Below are 19,737 nucleotides of genomic sequence, written 5' to 3'. Positions count from 1 at the left end.
AGACATTTAGACAGCTTTCTTAAAGGCCAAACAACACACAACTCTTCACACAAACACATCACGTCACACTATGAGCAGCACTTAAATAAGAATATAAATACATCAAATAAAAAACACGAATTACATACAAATATAATATAAATGCAGTACACAGTCTGATTGATATCTCAGGTTGGTCTGAGTACCTCGGAGGCTTCAGATGGAGACTGGCGTAGTTGCACCTGGCCGGGCCAATAAGGTTCTTCTTCACTTTTCTAAGTGTAGAGAGAGAAACAGTCAAGTGGAGCACAGCTCTCCTCTCTGTCTGCTACACGCTTCCTGTTGCTTCTGGATTGTTTTCTCAGGTAGGTAGGTAGGTAGGTAGGTAGGTAGGTAGGTAGGTAGGTAGGTAGGTAGGTAGGTAGGTAGATAGGTGGGTAAGTGGGCGGGCAGGTAGATTGATAGGAAGCTAGGTAGAAATGTAGGTAGGAAGGTACTGTATGAAGGTAGGTAGGTAGGAAGCACATGTCCATTACTCCAAACCCGTCTCCAAACTGTCCGTCTGTCTTCAAAAGGAAGTGTCCTTCTGTTCATCTGGAGGCCAGTCTGACCAGAGACAGGCAGGTAGTCTTCTCCTTGCTGGGAGGGACATACGGGACAGGAAGGTCTCTCGGTCGTCAACCGTGTTATCACTGTCCATCCACAGTGAATCCCCAAGTTCAGTTATCTGAACTGTAGTCAGAGTTCAATGTTTGTTAAATAAGGATTTCTACCACGTCTGCTGCAGTGTCTGAACTGCTGGGGGGATCCACTGTGAGGTCAGCCTCTTCGGCTGGAATATCACCATCACACTGGCTGCTGCAGTCCCTGCTCTGGGGCTTGGAGTGGGGGAGAGGCAGGGCCAGGGGGGCACGGGGGTGTTGGTGGGGGGGCCGGGAGAGAGGAGACGCTGCAGCAGCCGTCTGGTCATCAGAGAGGCTCTTTCCTACAACACACAGACAACAAGAGGAAGCTGGTTAATTACCAGATCACAGACAACAAGAGGAAGCTGGTTAATTACCAGATCACAGACAACAAGAGGAAGCTGGTTAATTACCAGATCACAGACAACAAGAGGGAGCTGGTTAATTACCAGATCACAGACAACAAGAGGGAGCTGGTTAATTACCAGATCACAGACAACAAGAGGAAGCTGGTTAATTACCAGATCACAGACAACAAGAGGGAGCTGGTTAATTACCAGATCACAGACAACAAGAGGGAGCTGGTTAATTACCAGATCACAGACAACAAGAGGAAGCTGGTTAATTACCAGATCACAGACAACAAGAGGAAGCTGGTTAATTACCAGATCACAGACAACAAGAGGAAGCTGGTTAATTACCAGATCACAGACAACAAGAGGAAGCTGGTTAATTACCAGATCACAGACAACAAGAGGAAGCTGGTTAATTACCAGATCACAGACAACAAGAGGAAGCTGGTTAATTAACATCTGTTCTGTGAGATCCTCTGCCACGTCTATTCCAGAGCGTCTATGCCGGAGAGGAGAAGACATGCAGTATCATGCATTCTGTTACTAAAAGATGCAGTCGTCTATTTGAGGAATGTCCCTCACTGGGTCCTCTCCCCAACAGTCGTTTTTTTTTAAAGAAGTGTAACATTCTGCCTGGCGACACTAAGCACTAAGCAGCCGCCAGTTGTCTCTTGAGTTAATAGCATGGGGCTGTTTTAGATCTGACATTCCTCCAGGCGTTATGACCTGTGACCCCCAGAAGACTAAAAAGAAGGAGAAGACAGCTATGTCATAATTCTCCAGATTTTTCAGGAATTAGCTATATCTGCACTGAATTCTTGGCTCCTACGTGAACCTCCTGATCATCTCTGTCTTCTCCTACTGTTGCGTCCTAAATGTCCCCCTATGCCCTACATAGTACACTACTTTTGACTAGAGATCTATGGGCCTCATGACAGAAGTAGTGAACTATAGGGTACCATTTGGGACGTAGACTTAGACCCAGACCTGGGCCACTGCGCTCACCTTTTCCCCAGATGGGTCGCTCCACTGGGCCGTTGATGGAGGTTGAGCCGTTGGCCTCGGTGCTGACGGAGGGGACGGACCTGGCAGGGCGGAGGGCCTGCTGCTCTAGCCTGATCTGCTCCCGTTGGGAACGCTGCTGTAACACCCTGATCACTGCATCCTTCTCCAGGAGCTGGGAGTGCAGCGCTCGGATTCTATAAACCCACAGACATGTCGCAGATTAAAGTACGCACACAGAGATGGCATAGATGTAACGACCAACGTATACCAATTGGTCAGGAGAAAGGGCCATCTATGTAAGATGTACGAACCTATTCTCCATCTCCTGATGTCTGCGGCTGGACGGCAGGTGGTCGTTGAAGCTGCTGTTGGGTGAGTGGCGAGGGGAGCGTTTGATGACGCTGGCGTCTCTCTGAGCCGCAGCGGTAGCGGCTGCGTCCATAGCGAACTGCCTCATGGTGCTCTCCTCCAGGTACTTCTGTTCCCAGCGTGTGACGTCGGCCTCCAGAGCCAGGATCCTCTCCTCTCCTTCAGCCAGCTGCAGCTGTACGGACACCGTGGAGCTCAGATCAGAGGGCGGGGAGCCGGGGCCGCTAGCCGTGCTGTGAGACTGACACCACGGAATGAGAAGGGAAGGAAAGGGTTGGTTGGAAAAGGGTCATGGGTTGAATGTTTCAAACATGCAGCAGTGGTCTTGTTTTTGTAAGACTGTGTTTATACTACAGCCTTGGGGTTTGTCAAATATGACATGTCAATGTGGATCATGAGGTCGCACTTTAAGTGCAAAGACTTCTGTGTGTGTGTGTGTGTATGTGTGTGTGCGTGCGTGTGTGTATGTGTGCGCGTGTGTGCGTGTGTATGTGTGTGTGTATGTGTGCGTGTGTGTATATGTGTATGTGTGTGCATACATGCATCACGTCGTGTCTCCTCTCCCAACCTCCACCTCCACCTCCCCATCCTCTCCTCTCCTCTCCTCTCCTCTCCTCTCTCCTCTCCCTCTCTCTCCTCTCCTCTCCTCTCCTCTCCTCTCCTCTCCTCTCCTCTCCTCTCCTCTCCTCTCCTCTCCCTCCCCCTCCTCCCTCTCCCCCTCTCCTCTCCTCTCCTGCTCACCTGTGCTGCTCGGAGGCTCTTCAGCTCCTGCTCCAGCCTGGTCCTCAGCCTCAGTTCCAGGGCCTCTCTCTTCTCACAGACGGCCTGTAGCTGTCCCAGGGCACTCTGCAGCCGCTCTACCTTCTCTACGTACGCCCTCTTCCTCCCCAGCTCCTCCCCCAGGGCCAGGTTACGGGCCTGTGCCGACCCCAGGGCCAGCTCCAGAACCTCCCGGCGCCGGAGCCACTCCTCCCCGGAACCACGCAGACGTTGCACCTCCCGCTGCTGCTGTTCATCTAGGAGAGAGACAGAAAAGAGGAGAGGAAATGGTTAGAAATGTTCAGGTGAGAGCGGCTGCTACATGATCTCTCAGTGAGTAGAACTCAGAACCCCCCCTCCCAGAGTTCCTTCATTGGAATCCATTAAAGTTACTCACTTAGTCCCTTTAATGGATTCTAAGAATCTAAAAGAGAGTTCCACTTCACATTGTAAGTACTGTGAACTCTAAGGGAGGTGGAGGCGTTAATCTTTTCTCCAACACCGGGGGGGTTGGGGGGGGGTCTGAGGTTAATGCCTAAGGAATGCACTTGTTGTAGTTGTCGTAAACAGGGTCAATCAGTCCAACATCTCTGTTATAGACTGTCATTCCAAAGCCATCCAAATAGTCGAACACCAACTCTAATGTCCCCTCAGCTACATATTAAGAGCCAATACTATATCCCAGAGAAGAGGACATACCTAGAAAGAACTGTACCCCAACCTCCTTTAAAACGGTCACAGTTACACAACCCAAGAGCAACATGTATAGGTTAACATTTATGTATAGGTTAACATGTTGCAACATGTCCCACCACAGGTTTTTTCACATGCAGCTCTGTTTCTGTTGCGGCTTCAAATCTCATATAAACCAAAACGCAGTTAACACCTTCTCCAACCCCACGACTGACATTTAACGTTGAATATGAACATTCCTCAGAGGGTAATCATTGCTCCTGGAGGCCAACAGGCAAGGTAGCGTGACTGTTCAACCTGTCACATAACTACTGACTAAGGACCACTTTGAGCTGATTTAAAAAACGTAATTTCCCCAATACAAATACCAAGTTCACTAAATAATAGTTGTGAAGTTTTACCCCAACAATGAGTAGCAGGGCAGCGGCAGTTCCCCTTGCCAAAGGCTGGACAATAACAGCATGAGAGTTGGCTAAACCTTATCCACAACTGACCACTCATGACGTCACATACTGAGGTAAAGAAATGAACCACAGATGGAGAGATGCAGTATCTGTCCAGGGGTCAGCGTGCTGTGAGTGGCCAGCATAGGGGCCATTCCCAGAGAACTGAACAGCCTGAAATGACCCCCCCCAAATCCAGGAATCCAGGCTACATTTACTGCAACCAGAGGTCTCTTCACAGTCCCCAGGTCCAGAACAGAGGCTGGGAAACACACAGTATTAAATAGAGGCATGACTACATGGAACTCTCTGCCACCCCAGGTAACCCAAACTAGCAATAAAACCAGACTAAAAAACCCTTTATGGCACGATGGGGACCGTGAAGAGACATTTTTATATATTTTGTATTGTATTATGTGATACATGGGTTGGGATACGACTGTGACATGTGGTTGCCTCGTCTGGCTATCTTAAGATGAATGCACTAGCTGTGGGTTGCTCTGGATGGGAGTGTCTGTTGTAGGAATAAATTGTAATGTAAATGTTGTGCTGTATATTTATCTATATTATGTATTTTATTTGTTGTGTTTTCTGTTTGGACCCCAGGAAGAGTAGCTGCTGCTGCTACTACTACTACTACTACTACTACTACTACTACTACTACTACTACCACTACTACTACTACTACTGCTACTACTACTACCACTACTACTACTACTACTACTGCTGCCACTGCTACTACTACTACTACTCACTACCACTACTACTACTACTACTACTGCTGCCACTGCCACTACTACTACTACTACTACTACTACTGCTACCACCACTACTACTACTACTGCTGCCACTGCTACCACTACTACCACTACTGCTACTGCTACTACTACTACTACTACTCACCACTGCTGCTGCACCACTGCACTACTGCCACTACCGCTACTACCACTACTACCACTACTACTACTACTGCTGCTACTGCTACCACTACTACTACCACTACTCACTACTGCTACTACTACTACTACTACTACTACTACTACTGCTGCTACTGCTACTACTACTACTACTACTACTACTACTGCTACTACTGCTACTACTACTACTACTACTACTACTACTACTACTACTACTGCTACTACTACTGCTACTGCTACTACTAAGGGCGTTCAAGTGCCAAGGGCGACTCTGTTAACAGGCCGGGTGGGAGGGAGGAGCAGGGAATGTCCCCTTAACCAGCCTCCCCTCTGGCCTCAGCCCCACAACACAACATACCACATTAATGTGGCAGAGAAATCAGTCACAGCCCAGGAGAACTCTATGCCTGCCACAGACTGCCAGCGTGACTGTTTCACAAAAGAGATCTGAAAACGATCCCCCTTGCCCAGTGCAGTTCCTCTACAGAAAGTCTACAAGAAGAAAGACACTGTTTCCTCATTCCCCTCTCTCGTGTTGGGGAGGCATCCGATGTTGACTTACTTTGTTCGACGAGCTTGGCGAAGACATGCTGCTTCTGGTCGTCGGATTCAACATCCTTGGCTACTTGCTGTTTTGTAGCTGTGTTCAGACGATCTACAGGTCAGAGAGAGAGGGAGGGAAATCAATTATGATCTACTATTACTTCATGTGGGGAGAACCATACTTAAACCACAAAGACTCCTGCTCCTGGTTATTAATAAAAAACAGGTAGCTAGTGAAGTCTTTAGCTCTATTTATGCAGGTAAGTCCATTAAAAACAGATTATTGTTTGACTAGCTTTGTTAGCATTAGCATCTAGCTGCTGGTAGCCTTTACCTCTGAGGTCTCTGTTGAAGTCGTGTAGTCTCTTGATCTCTGACTCCAGTTTGTTCCTCATGGTTTTCTCCAGGGTCTCTCTCTTGGCTGAGCCCTTCATCAGGGTGTCGTAGGCCTCAGATATCCTCTGGATCTCCACTTCCAGCTGGGAGGAAACACAAGAGGATACTGTCAGTCTGAGGGTCTCTACCTTAACCCTCCCGTTGTCCTAGGGTCAAAATGACCCGCCACTGTGTTGAACCAACTTTATTTAATTTTTATATTTTTTGGATCATTTGTGAGAAGGAGGCAGTGAGACTTTCTTTAAACTCTGGTCCAAAGTCCGACAGCGGAAAAGTGGCATTAAAAAAGAGGGGGATTTAAGACCTGACTCCAAAGAGATCCATGGTCTCACAAGACTGTGATGTCATACTGAATGTACGAGACATATGAATTGCTTGTCTGGCCTGTTCATTATGTAGATACTGCAGTATGCCCACAAGCAAATGACTAACACTCTGCTCTTAAAGAGAAGTGGGAATCCACATTCCTGAATGAGCAGTTATGGGTCCCCAGTTATGGGTCCCCAGTTATGGGTCCCAGGTGTGTGAGCTTTCATCTCTCCTCATGGCATTCTGCCAACGTGGAGGAGCAACAGGAGGAGGAGCAGGAGAAGGAGGAAGAGGAGGAGGGGAAGGAGAAAGAGGAGCAGGAGGAGGAGCAGGAGAAGGAGGAAGAGGAGCAGGATAAGGAGGAGCAGGAGAAGGAGGAAGCAGGAGAAGGAGGAGGAGGAGCAGGAGAAGGAGGAAGAGGAGGAGGAGAAGGAGGAAGAGGAGGAGGAAGAGGAGGTGCAGGAGAAGGAGGAAGAGGAGCAGGGGAAGGAGGAAGAGGAGGAGGAGAAGGAGGAAGAGGAAGAGGAGGAGGAGCAGGAGGAGAAGGAGCAGGAGAAGCAGGAGAAGGAGGAGCAGGAGGAAGAGGAGGAGTGTTCTTGTTTCAGATTGGTAGGTCCGGCCGGCCAGCAGGAAGAGGAGGAGCAGGAGGAGGAGCCAGAGATATAGAGGACAGTCCAGTCTCTGAAACAGGAACGCTACTAGTGCTTTCAACATCATGGGTTAATAAGACACTACCAGGTAGCAAGCAGATGCATGACAACTAGTAGCAAATCAAGTGAAGGAATGTAGGCATGAGCTTCCATGTAAAGATGTTAGAGGAGTCTGAATGAAAAGACAGACTGAAGTGTCTTCTCAATGTACTTTCAGATGTGGAAATAACCTGTATATGAGTCTCTGCCTGTTACTAGCAATGAATGATTCCAAAATTAACAGAAAAGTCCCTGTGATCCGTCCACGGTGCACATTCCTGCTACAGCACAGCTAGAGGACTAATCTCGCTGATATGCAGCATTGGCACACACACACACACACACACACACACACACACACACACACAGGTTTATACTTCCCTGCCTACCTCTACACCCTCTGTGAGCCAACAGGGCTTAGAAATAAATAAAAAACTATTGATGCCTATCTAATGTAATGATACTCATAACTATTACTGTCACTAAACGACGTTCAAGGCAGTCAGACTCCTACAGTATATGCTGTATTTTTACATTTTAGTCATTTTAGCAGACGCTCTTATCCAGAGCGACTTACAGTTAAGTGAGCGCATACATTTTCATGCTGTGTGCAATGACAGAGTCATTCAAGGTCACCATTAGGATGATTGTATGAGAACAAAAGGGTACGTCCCAAACAGAACCCTATTCCCTTTATAGTGCACTACTTTTAACCAGGGGGGGCATTTTGGGACGTAACCAAGGAAGTGTCCTCTCTCTCACCTTCTGAAGTCTGGCGGCCTTCTCGCTGTAGCCCTCCAGCTCTTTCCTCAGTCTCTCATTCTCCCTCAGCAGGTCCATCTGGGCGGTACTGGGGCTGCTGTGGCTCATGTAGACCTCCGGACCAGAGCGGACACTGTGGCGAGCCATCTGGGCCTGGGCAGGTTCATACCTGGGCAAAGAAGAGGAGAGGATGGAGACTTGTTAGCGACAATGCAGTTCTACCTTGATATCTATAATACTTTGAAACATCGAATGAAAATGCATCATCCACGCGGATAATGGTCGTTATTGTAAAAAAAAAGAATGTGTTCTCCAATGACTTACCTGGTTAAAGAAAGGCAAAATAAATAAATAATATATTATAGAAATAATATAAATTAACTGGGAACCCATAATCCATATAGCGTAATTCATATTGGCTTGTCTTGTGTGTGTTTGTGTTCTCTTTACCTGTGCTGTGAGTTGAATGGGGGAGGAGGTTCCTGGTAGTAGAGTCCGTTTATCTCCTGTGAGTGGCTGAGCATGTATCCAGGAGGCCTGACCAGAAAGGGGTAGTCCGGGGGAGGTCCCCTCTGAACGGGGTACTGGAGAGACTCTGGTCCCTGGTGGTCAACAGGCCCACAGTGGCCATTGGAAAGCTGTGGGTAACTCTGAGTGGAGCTGAGGGGCAGACTGTCTCTGGATCCACATGATCCACCATTCCTCTCCAGGGAGAGCTGCATAAGCCGTTCACTGAGGGAGCGGGCGTGCTCCCGTTTCAGGTCCCACTGGCCCTCTCCTCCTCCCTGGTGATCCATCACCTCCAGACCCAGACCAAGCTGAGGCTGACCCCGCTGAGCCTCTACCGAGGCCAGGTACTGAGAGTGGGCCTTGGCCTCCTCATAGGTGGGCAGCTCCTCTCCGTGTCTGTGGAGCTGGTAGAGGCGACACACGGAGGAGTCACTCTCACAGTGGTTGTAGTCCCCCTGGTGCTCCTGGCCCTGGGGATCCTGTCTGGTGGACATGTGGAGGAACTGGGACTCCTCCTGGGTCAGGCTCTCCAGGGAGGAGCGGGGGGATCCGGTACCCCCTCCTCCTCCGCTGCTGTTGCTGCCTCCACGCAGGGCCTGCTGCTGGATGGACAGGAGGGTGCTGGTGTCTGTGAGGTTCCCGTAACGGAGCTGCTCCTGGATGAGACGGTGCAGGACCGTGCCAGAAGACTCCTCGGCAGTTCTCATCTCAGTCAATCGGAGAATAAATAAGTGACGGGTTGTGTTGAACTTGGTGGTTTGGATTATTAGTAAACCACAGATCTAGACAGAGGAGCAGTAACATAATTAGTTAAATCAAATACAACAACTTAACTTAAAGCCTTATAATGCTTTATGATGGCGTTTTTAATTAAGACTTAAGCATGTATTACCCCCTTACACTATCTTATAATCATCTCATAATGACATAATGGCATAAAAAATCATACACTATACAGTGAGGGAAAAAAGTATTTGATCCCCTGCTGATTTTGTAAGTTTGCCCACTGACAAAGACATGATCAGTCTATAATTTTAATGGTAGGTTTATTTGAACAGTGCGAGACAGAATAACAACAAAAAAATCCAGAAAAACGCATGTCAAAAATGTTATAAATTGATTTGCATTTTAATGAGGGAAATAAGTATTTGACCCCTCTGCAAAACATGACTTAGTACTTGGTGGCAAAACCCTTGTTGGCAATTACAGAGGTCAGACGTTTCTTGTAGTTGGCCACCAGGTTTGCACACATCTCAGGAGGGATTTTGTTCCACTCCTCTTTGCAGATCTTCACCAAGTCATTAAGGTTTCGAGGCTGACGTTTGGCAACTCGAACCTTCAGCTCCCTCCACAGATTTTCTATGGGATTAAGGCCACTCCAGGACCTTAATGTGCTTCTTCTTGAGCCACTCCTTTGTTGCCTTGGCCGTGTGTTTTGGGTCATTGTCATGCTGGAATACCCATCCACGACCCATTTTCAATGCCCTGGCTGAGGGAAGGAGGTTCTCACCCAAGATTTGACGGTACATGGCCCCGTCCATCGTCCCTTTGATGCGGTGAAGTTGTCCTGTCCACTTAGCAGAAAAACACCCCCGAAGCATAACGTTTCCACCTCCATGTTTGACGGTGGGGATGGTGTTATTGGGGTCATAGGCAGCATTCCTCCTCCTCCAAACACGGCGAGTTGAGTTGATGCCAAAGAGCTCGATTTTGGTCTCATCTGACCACAACACTTTCACCCAGTTCTCCTCTGAATCATTCAGATGTTCATTGGCAAACATCAGACGGGCCTGTATATGTGCTTTCTTGAGCAGGGGGACCATGCGGGCGCTGCAGGATTTCAGTCCTTCACGGCGTAGTGTGTTACCAATTGTTTTCTTGGTGACTATGGTCCCAGCTGCCTTGAGATCATTGACAAGATCCTCACGTGTAGTTCTGGGCTGATTCCTCACCGTTCTCATGATCATTGCAACTCCACGATGTGAGATCTTGCATGGAGCCCCAGGCCGAGGGAGATTGACAGTTATTTTGTGTTTCTTCCATTTGCGAATAATCACACTAACTGTTGTCACCTTCTCACCAAGCTGCTTGGCGATGGTCTTGTAGCCCATTCCAGCCTTGTGTAGGTCTACAATCTTGTCCCTGACATCCTTGGAGAGTTCTTTGGTCTTGGCCATGGTGGAGAGTTTGGAATCTGATTGATTGATTGCTTCTGTGGACAGGTGTCTTTTATACAGGTAACAAACTGAGATTCGGAGCACTCCCTTTAAGAGTGCGCTCCTAATCTCAGCTCGTTACCTGTATAAAAGACACCTGGGAGCCAGAAATATTTCTGATTGAGAGGGGGTCAAATACTTATTTCCCTCATTAAAATGGAAATCAATTTATAACATTTTTGACATGCGTTTTTCTGGATTTTTGTTGTTGTTATTCTGTCTCTCACTGTTCAAATAAACCTACCATTAAAATTATAGACTGATCATTTCTTTGTCAGTGGGCAAACGTACAAAATCAGCAGGGGATCAAATACTTTTGTATATACAGTGAGGGAAAAAAGTATGTGGACACCCCTTCAAATTAGTCGGACCGCAGAGTGAAGGAAAAGTAGCCAACAAGTGCTCAGCATATGTGGGAACTCCTTCAAGACTGTTGGAAAAACATTCCAGGTGAAGCTGGTTGAGAGAATGCCAAAAGTGTGCAAAGCTGTCATCAAGGCAAAGGGTGGCTGCTTTGAAGATATATATTTTGATTTGTTTAACACTTTTTGGGTTACTACATGATTCCATATGTGTTATTTCATAGTTTTCATGTCTTCACTATTATTCTACAATGTAGAAAATAGTAAAAAATAAAGAAAAACCCTTGAATGAGTAGGTGTGTCCAAACTTTTGACTGGTACTGTAATTTAATTGCCAAAGCTAGCTAGTTGATGTTAATTGTTGCTTGCCAAGCAATGCGTTGCTTGCTAGCTAGCTTTATAGTGAGTGCTGGGTTTCTCTGATAGCAATATAGCTAGAACTGGCTAGCTAGCTAGATTATTTCTAGCTAAAAAATAATCATGTTTGTCCCTGCAGTGGATTGTTCTGGTCTGGAGCCTCAACTGCCTATGGACAGACCCCAGCCAATGTAAGTTAATATTTTGTATCATTTAGCTAGCTAGTTCCTAAACATTAACCCCTTATTCTTAATCTTGGAATTGTTTCACTGACTCTCTGTCTCTGCATTATTCACAGGGTAACTGTCAACTTGTGAGTCTGAAAATGGACACTGGAGGTTTAGGATTCTGCATTGTAAGTATCAATTTGATGTTCATGAACATTTGCCACGACCCTATTAGGTTGGGCTAACGGATTTGGTCGGGGTGCATTGTAGCTAAGCCTTACCCTAACCCTTTTCCTAACCTTAATGTAATTATTCTAACCTACCACATCAATTCACTTATCCTGGAACGTTAATTCACCTAACCTGCCAATTTAGTTATCCTAACCCGTAATTCACCTAACCTGCAACTGGCGCCGCCGGAACCGTTGCTAACAGTGGAGGCCGACCAAATCAGAAAGCCCAACCACATTAACCACTAATTCTTCATCTTGTGTGGATTTTTCTTCACTGACTTTCTGTCGCATCATCCTCAGGGTAACTGTCAACTTTTTTTTAAGATCTTCTTTTCAAATAGAGTTGATAAGTGCACAGAGATAGTTTGTACATTATATTTTGTTTTTCAGATGCGACCTTCCAGTGACTTTCTGAGCTCAAAAAGGGAAGCAATACATTTTTAAGTGCTAATTGTTTTTTTGTTTTTTCTATTGCATTAGACATGCATTTAATTACATTTCTTACACGTATATCACCATATATTATGAAGTATGTATTACTCATATATAAAAATATGTATTATTCATATATAAATATATTGACCATAAATAATCATGCATACTGTTAAAAATATTTTAAACAAATACATGTATATATATGAATAGCACATGTATGTAAAATTCATACTACCACATATGGATAAGCAACACATACAAATATATTTACATAGGCCTATATCAACAATATTCACAAATATAAAAAAAACAAAAAAAACGTCCAAAATCAAATATGTTGATTTTTTATGAAATATATATGTGACATATATTTAGATATATTTATTTCAAATATTAGTACATTTATTCCATATTTGAAATCTATGTCAATATATTAGGCTTTGGTAAGGAAAATTCCATCTAAATTCCGTTTAGGGTAGATGTGGTTCTCTGTAGCTCAATTGGTAGAGCATAGCGCTTGTAACGCCAGGGTAGTGGGTTCGATCCCCGGCACCACCTATACGTAAAAATGTATGCACACATGACTGTAAGTCGCTTCGGATAAAAGCGTCTGCTAAATGGCTTATTATTATTATGTAATTGGGAAGAAATTACTTCAGCATAAATGGGGGCGGCAGGTAGTTTAGTGGTTAAGAGCGTTGTGCCAGTAACCGAAAGGTCGCTGGTTCTAATCCCCGAGCCGACTAGCTGAAAAATCTGTCGATGTGCCCTTGAGCAAGGCACTTAACCCTAATTGCTCCTGTAAGTCGCTCTGGATAAGAGCGTCTGCTAAATGACCAATTATAAATGCAAGCATACCACACGCTCTGAATAGCATGGGCCTATATTAGCAGGTAATTTCATACATTACTATACATTATTTTTAAAAGCCCAAAAACCCCGAAGTATTGCAGTTAAGTGGTTTATTTGTGGGGCGATTGGATATTATTATATTGAGTCAGTCATTTCCTGCTGCAAGCTTTGCAGATTCCAAACAATTGGCCATCTAGTCTTTTTCTTTCCAGAACACGTTAATGACAGATATCAGGCCACGCATTCATTGAGGCTATTTGTTGAGATAAAAATGTGTGTTTACTATACAATCTAAATGGTCTGTATGCGTGTATATGTATAAATATAACTACTCTATAGCCTCTATGGGGAACACACATAGCCACAATTAATAGAGCATGGGCTAAACTGCTGCCTCCACATGTCTGATAACGTTCCTGTGTCAACTAGGAAAATAAAAACATATAGCCCAATAAAACAATTCATACTCAGTGCCAATAAAGTGCAGATAAAGTCTCTATTGTCTACAGCAGCTCCCTAGACAGACATGATCACAGACCAAACCGATATTCCAACGTATTATATATAATAATATAATATATATACTAACTGTAAGTCGCTCTGGATAAGAGCGTCTGCTAAATGACTAAAATGTAAAAATGTGTGTGTGTGTGTAATTATGAATTAAAATGCAATTATTATAACACCAAAATAACATATGGATAGATTGTAAGAAAGAAGGCTAGTTAAAGTTAGAAGGAACAAACCATAATTTTGCGCCTATAATAATACTTCGAAAGACCTATCCACCATGTGTAAAGCAACTAATTTCAAAAAGCAGCAAAACTATAATCTTACCAATTTACATTCTCATCAAGGAAACAAGTTGTCGACGCCGTAGGCCTGTATTGTTTATATTTGTTCCTAATAGAACTTCGTGGAACTGGAAAGTATAAATTCGTATCCTGAGTATACGTTCCTCTGAGAGAGCGCAATGCTACGGTGTGCCTCGTCTGAGAAAGCTTTCACAACAGACTGAGCCTGCAGAGAGAGCGCTGCTCATAAATAACTGAGCGCCGATTGTTCGCAGAGACTGGAATGATTGGAATGCGAGAGCTCCAAGTCCCTCCGAGATCAAAAGCAGAGCGCTCAGAGAGAAAAAGGGGGGGCAGGGCGAGTAGAATCGGAACTGCAGAGCAGAGCGGAGCAGCACAGTGCTCATAGCAGAGAGACAGCTGGTAGTCGCCTGCCTGTGTGATGTAAAGCGTTTCGTTGTTGTTAGCAGTTGGGGAGATGGAGTAATTAGCTATAGCATGCTGTGACAAGAAAGAGAAAATTGGGGCACTATTGTGAAACAGAGCTTAAGTTTTAAATGGACTTTAATTTTCACAACATTCTAAACTCCCCATATAGTATACCATACACAATTCTATCAATAAATAGTCTATCAAAAATATTGTATCATGATTTTACCCATTGTTTTACTTTAGGGATTCACCATAGCTGTGCCTTGTGGAAAATGTAATCCGAGCAATCCCTATAGCACTTTGGTACAACTGCTGATGTAAACAGGGCTTTATAAAATACATTTGATTGATTTGATAAATATACCATGCATGGCAATCGTATGCTTGATCAAATGCAGTCCTTACTACCCTACCTGCAATTCAGACAAATGTTGCTGCACTAAATCCAAAACATAGCATTAAGGTAGTAGCATACATAGCGAGACAGGGTATCTGGGGGATAAGCAGCAGTCGTCATTAAAGTGAAGCGTCACTGATCATTATTTCTCAAAAAAGGTCCTTTGTTTGCAGGTAAATATTTAAGCCGAGGCCCGTGCCGGGAGTGGAGTGTGTGTCTGTGTGGACATGGTGGAGTGCGTGTGCGTATGCCTGCGAGGGGTGTGTGCCAGCCGGGTGTATGAGGCCCGCTGCCTGCCAGCTGTCTGGGGGTGAAAACACTGTCCCCTCCCTAATCAGGGTTAGCTCTGAGAGAAGAGATGCATTGTTCTCTTCACAGCAGACATGACCAGGAGGAGAGGAGGAGAGGAGGGGAGGAGGAGAGGAGGGGAGGAGGGGACAGCCCTGCCATCTGCTGTATGGGAGCCCATCCACCACCATCACAAATGGCACCCTATTCCCTATTTAGTGCACTACGTTTGACCAGGGTCCACGGCTCTGGTCAAAAGTAGTGTACTAAATAGGGAATAGGGTGCCATTTGGGACGCTGCCCAGGACTAACCAACACCAACCCCCTGGTCCTGACAGGCCTGCATTCTTCACACACATGCTGCATAGGGGGACGCTGCCTAGGCCCTAGGATCAGCTGGCCTGGCTGAGATAGGGGGATGCTGCCTAGGCCCTAGGATCAGCTGGCCTGGCTGAGAGAGGGGGATGCTGCCTAGGCCCTAGGATCAGCTGGCTTGTCTAAAGGAGAGGGGGATGCTGCCTAGGCCCTAGGATCAGCTGGCCTGTCTAAAGGAGAGGGGGATGCAGCCTAGGCCCTAGGATCAGCTGGCCTGGCTGAGAGGGGGATGCTGCCTAGGCCCTAGGATCAGCTGGCCTGGCTGAGAGAGGGGGATGCTGCCTAGGCCCTAGGATCAGCTGGCCTGTCTAAAGGAGAGGGGGATGCTGCCTAGGCCCTAGGATCAGCTGGCCTGGCTGAGAGGGGGATGCTGCCCTAGGCCCCTAGGATCAGCTGGCCTGGCTGAGAGGGGGATGCTGCCTCAGGCCCCAGGATCAGCTGGCCTGGCTGAGAGAGGGGGATGCTGCCTAGGCCCTAGGATCAGCTGGCCTGTCTAAAGGAGAGGGGGATGCTGCCTAGGCCCTAGGATCAGCTGGCCTGGCTGAGAGGGGGATGCTGCCTAGGCCCTAGGATCAGCTGGCCTGGCTGAGAGGGGGATGCTGCCTAGGCCCTAGGATCAGCTGGCCTGTCTAAAGGAGAGGGGGGATGCTGCCCTAGGCCCCTAGGATCAGCTGGCCTGGCTGAGAGGGGGATGCTGCCTAGGCCCTAGGATCAGCTGGCCTGGCTGAGAGGGGGATGCTGCCTAGGCCCTAGGATCAGCTGGCCTGGCTGAGAGAGGGGGATGCTGCCTAGGCCCAGGATCAGCTGGCCTGTCTAAAGGAGAGGGGGGATGCTGCCCTAGGCCCTAGGATCAGCTGGCCTGGCTGAGAGGGGGATGCTGCCTAGGCCCTAGGATCAGCTGGCCTGGCTGAGAGGGGGATGCTGCCTAGGCCCTAGGATCAGCTGGCCTGGCTGAGAGGGGGATGCTGCCTAGGCCCTAGGATCAGCTGGCCTGTCTAAAGGAGAGGGGGATGCTGCCTAGGCCCTAGGATCAGCTGGCCTGGCTGAGAGGGGGATGCTGCCTAGGCCCTAGGATCAGCTGGCCTGGCTGAGAGAGGGGATGCTGCCTAGGCCCTAGGATCAGCTGGCCTGTCTAAAGGAGAGGGGGATGCTGCCTAGGCCCTAGGATCAGCTGGCCTGGCTGAGTGAAGATGGCTAGTGGCTACATGCTGACAAAGGTGAGAAGGGTCTCTGACAGGTTTAGCCAGGTTTCTTCTTTAGGTTGTGGTTCTTGTATTTGTGTCTGTAACAAGCCTCAACTTGCCGACTCTGTCAAAATGACATAGACCCTTGTCTTGTCTGAAACATCTACATTTCACCATCTCATAGTCAAATGACCTCCTGGTCATGATTTGCATGTTAGTTGAGGGCCAACTGTCACAACGTACATTCTTTTAGCCAAGTCCTGTAACTGTCAGTTATTTTACATAACGGGCCTCTCCCACAGCAAACTCAGTAACCTACACCTTATTTAGGCTAAAACCCATTTCGCATAGAGCTAGTGCACTCTAGTTTTAGAAGTCAAGAGGAAATATACACTGAGTGTACAAAACATTAAGAACACCTGCTCTTTCCATGAAAAAGACTGACCAGGTGAATCCAGGTGAAAGCTATGATCCCTTATTGATGTCACTTGTTGGCGCCGGAAGGGATGGCTGCCGTTTTACAACACTATTCATACTGATATAGCTTTAGACGGTAACACTATACAAACTGATATCCCATAAACTACATTGTGTTATCAGAACATATTCTGGGAGTGAAATGAAATGAGGACCAGTAAAGGCCCATAAACATCTCCATCTGCCTAGAAAACTTCCCTGACAACGGATAGGGCAGAAACAGGACATTTGTCACCCAATTGAATGTGTGAAACATTTGTGTGAATTCAACACTTCAACCGCTGCTTCCCCCTCATGGTGTGAACTGTGAAGCACACAGGCATACTATATTAGACGTGAAGCCAGACAGAGCTGTGACACACATACAGGCCATCAGAACAACCTGTGAATAAGCAGGCCGCGGCCGTTACATGTGAAGTGGGCAAGCCATCAGAGTTTGTGTTGTGCCGATCTGATTTTAACCAGTCAATTCAGAAAGAAAACTGATTTCCCCATAGAACTATTTCCTGATTTCCCCCATTGAACATTGGGATCAACATTTCTGTTCACTTTCCTGAATTGACTGAAAATGTACTCTTATAAGATCCACGAAGACGTGTGAACTACCTGGACAGGCCAGTAGAACCATCAGAACCTGTTAATGGGCTATTTGGCCTGGCTTGACTGGGGCCGCTGCAGTACAATGCGGCCTATAAGCACTGGGTGCGACCAGTCCTGTGTTGGGAGGCGCTTCACTCCCTTTGTTTCCCTGCCAAAGGAGGAAATGGCCACATTCCTCATATTAGCATATCCATGGGGGCTGCACCCCTAGCCTCTGTGTCTGCTGCTGCTTGGGGGGGCTGAGAGGGGGAGAAAGTGAAGTCCCAGGGCAACGGCACATTACCTTGACATTTTAGTCATTTAGCAGACTCTCTTATCCAGAGCGACTTACAGGAGCAATTAGGATGAAGTGCCCATCGACGGATCGACAGATTTGTCACCTAGTCACGCTCTGGGATTTGGAACCAGCGACCTTTCGGTTACTGGCCCAATGCTCTTAACTGCTGGCTACCTGCCTCACATTGGTAACATTGTGGGAGGCAACCCATCTGTCTAGAGAACCTACCGGCTGGTAGTCGCCTGATATTTTCCATTTAAATGGGTATTTTCCTTGATGAACAATACGGCTGCATGTAATCCATAAACACCACTGCTTTCTACAGGGACATTATAAACTGGTTGGTTCGAGCACTGAAAGCTGATTGGCTCACAGCCGTGGTATATCAGACCGTATATCACATGTATGACAAAACATTTATTTATCCTCTAATTACGTTGGTAACCAGTTTATAATAGCAATAAGTCACCTCGGGGGTTTGTGGTATATGGCCAATGTAACCACGGCTAAGGGCTGTATCCAGGCACTCTGCGTTGCGTCGTGCTTAAGAACAGCCCTTAGGCGTGGTATATTGGCCATATACCACACCTCCTCAGGCCTTATTGCTCTGTAGCTCAGCTGGTAGAGCACGGCGCTTGTAACGCCAAGGTAGTGGGTTCGATCCCCGGGACCACCCATACACAAAAAAATAAATAATTATGCACGCATGACTGTAAGTCGCTTTGGATAAAAGCGTCTGCTAAATGGCATATTATTATTATTATTAAGTAATGTATGTGTGTTTAAATAGATCCAGAACCGGATTAAGGAGTTAGGTACCTGCACAATGGAGTCCTAGAGAAAGGGCTAGAGAAAACGAGGTAATATTTTTGGAACATCCACACGAAGACACTAGGTGTTGATACAATGTTTTGTGATTGGAATAAACAATAGCTACTTTTTCCACATTAGTTTGCCGAAGACCATGGGGTAATTCACACCACAGAAAAGGGATAGCCTAAAAAGGCAAATAATCATCCATGAAACCAATAACGAATTGCTTTTCATCTCCCTAAAACCCCCAGATTGTTGTCATTGTTCTGGCACATTAAAGATGTTGAATAGAGAAACAGCTCATCGTTGCTCGTTGCAGAAACGTCTCTAAACAAAATACCAGAGGGACTGTCTCAAAGAGTTAGAGATAAACAACATTTACTGAAGTCTGTCTGTGTTGTAACATTACAACTGAACTGAGTTCTGCAGTTTTACAATTCTACAGCACCTGCCGTCTGCAGTGCCGACTCAGGGCATTCCACAATCAACCATAAAGTTCAAACAAGCCCTTCAAAGAAAATAAAATACTTTCTCCTGTCTGGTATAACATTTACCCATGGGGCAAGGATACACATTTACACTGAGGGCCAGGTTCTCCTTTATAGACTACAGCTCCAAGATGCACTGGGTTTGTAGCATCAGGTCTGTCCTCAGCTGTCTCACCCGGAACCATCAGGTCTGTCCTCAGCTGTCTCACACGGAACCATCAGGTCTGTCCTCAGCTGTCTCACACGGAACCATCAGGTCTGTCCTCAGCTGTCTCACCCGGAACCATCAGGTCTGTCCTCAGCTGTCTCACCCGGAACCATCAGGTCTGTCCTCAGCTGTCTCACCCAGAACCAGGATACCAGATTTGAAGAGCACTAACTCTTATCTAGCTTCCCAGTGCTACCAGTCACAGGGTGCATCACAAATGGCACACTATTCCATAATAGTCCATTACTTTTGAACAGAACCCATAGGGAATAGGGTGCACTACATAGGGAACAGGGTGCACTACATAGGGAATAGGGTGCACTACATAGGGAACAGGGTGCACTACATAGGGAACAGGGTGCACTACATAGG

At 46.6% G+C, this 19,737-nt stretch overlaps 1 protein-coding gene across 1 annotated transcript; it reads right to left on the bottom strand.

Moving 5' to 3' along the window:
• Positions 1-350: 350 nt before the first annotated feature.
• On the bottom strand, positions 351-14,034 carry LOC121534168 (angiomotin-like 2a). Its single transcript, XM_041840696.1, has 9 exons — positions 13,870-14,034; positions 8,351-9,192; positions 7,901-8,069; positions 6,079-6,223; positions 5,764-5,856; positions 3,131-3,405; positions 2,332-2,630; positions 2,021-2,214; positions 351-964 (listed from the first exon to the last, which is right to left on the bottom strand). Exons 2-9 carry the CDS (start codon positions 9,115-9,117, stop codon positions 735-737), a joined length of 2,172 nt encoding a protein of 723 aa, XP_041696630.1. The 5' UTR covers positions 9,118-9,192; positions 13,870-14,034; the 3' UTR covers positions 351-734.
• Between the last annotated feature and the right edge of the window lie 5,703 nt (positions 14,035-19,737).

Source organism: Coregonus clupeaformis, chromosome 20, assembly GCF_020615455.1.
Source record: "Coregonus clupeaformis isolate EN_2021a chromosome 20, ASM2061545v1, whole genome shotgun sequence".
Classification (NCBI taxonomy): Eukaryota; Metazoa; Chordata; class Actinopteri; order Salmoniformes; family Salmonidae; genus Coregonus; species Coregonus clupeaformis.
The sequence above is the reverse complement of the archived record's forward strand: the minus strand, read 5'-3'. Positions and strand labels throughout refer to the sequence as shown.

What these genes read in the sequence shown, in the direction of transcription:
- LOC121534168 (XM_041840696.1), bottom strand. Translation starts at nt 9,117, where the DNA reads ATGAGAACTGCCGAGGAGTCTTCTGGCACGGTCCTGCACCGTCTCATC. An exon ending in CCATTCAACTCACAGCACAG is followed by an intron (nt 8,070 to 8,350) that starts GTAAAGAGAACA and finishes TTCTTTGCCCAG; the next exon opens with GTATGAACCTGCCCAGGCCC. An exon ending in GCGACCCATCTGGGGAAAAG is followed by an intron (nt 965 to 2,020) that starts GTGAGCGCAGTG and finishes TGTGTGTTGTAG; the next exon opens with GAAAGAGCCTCTCTGATGAC.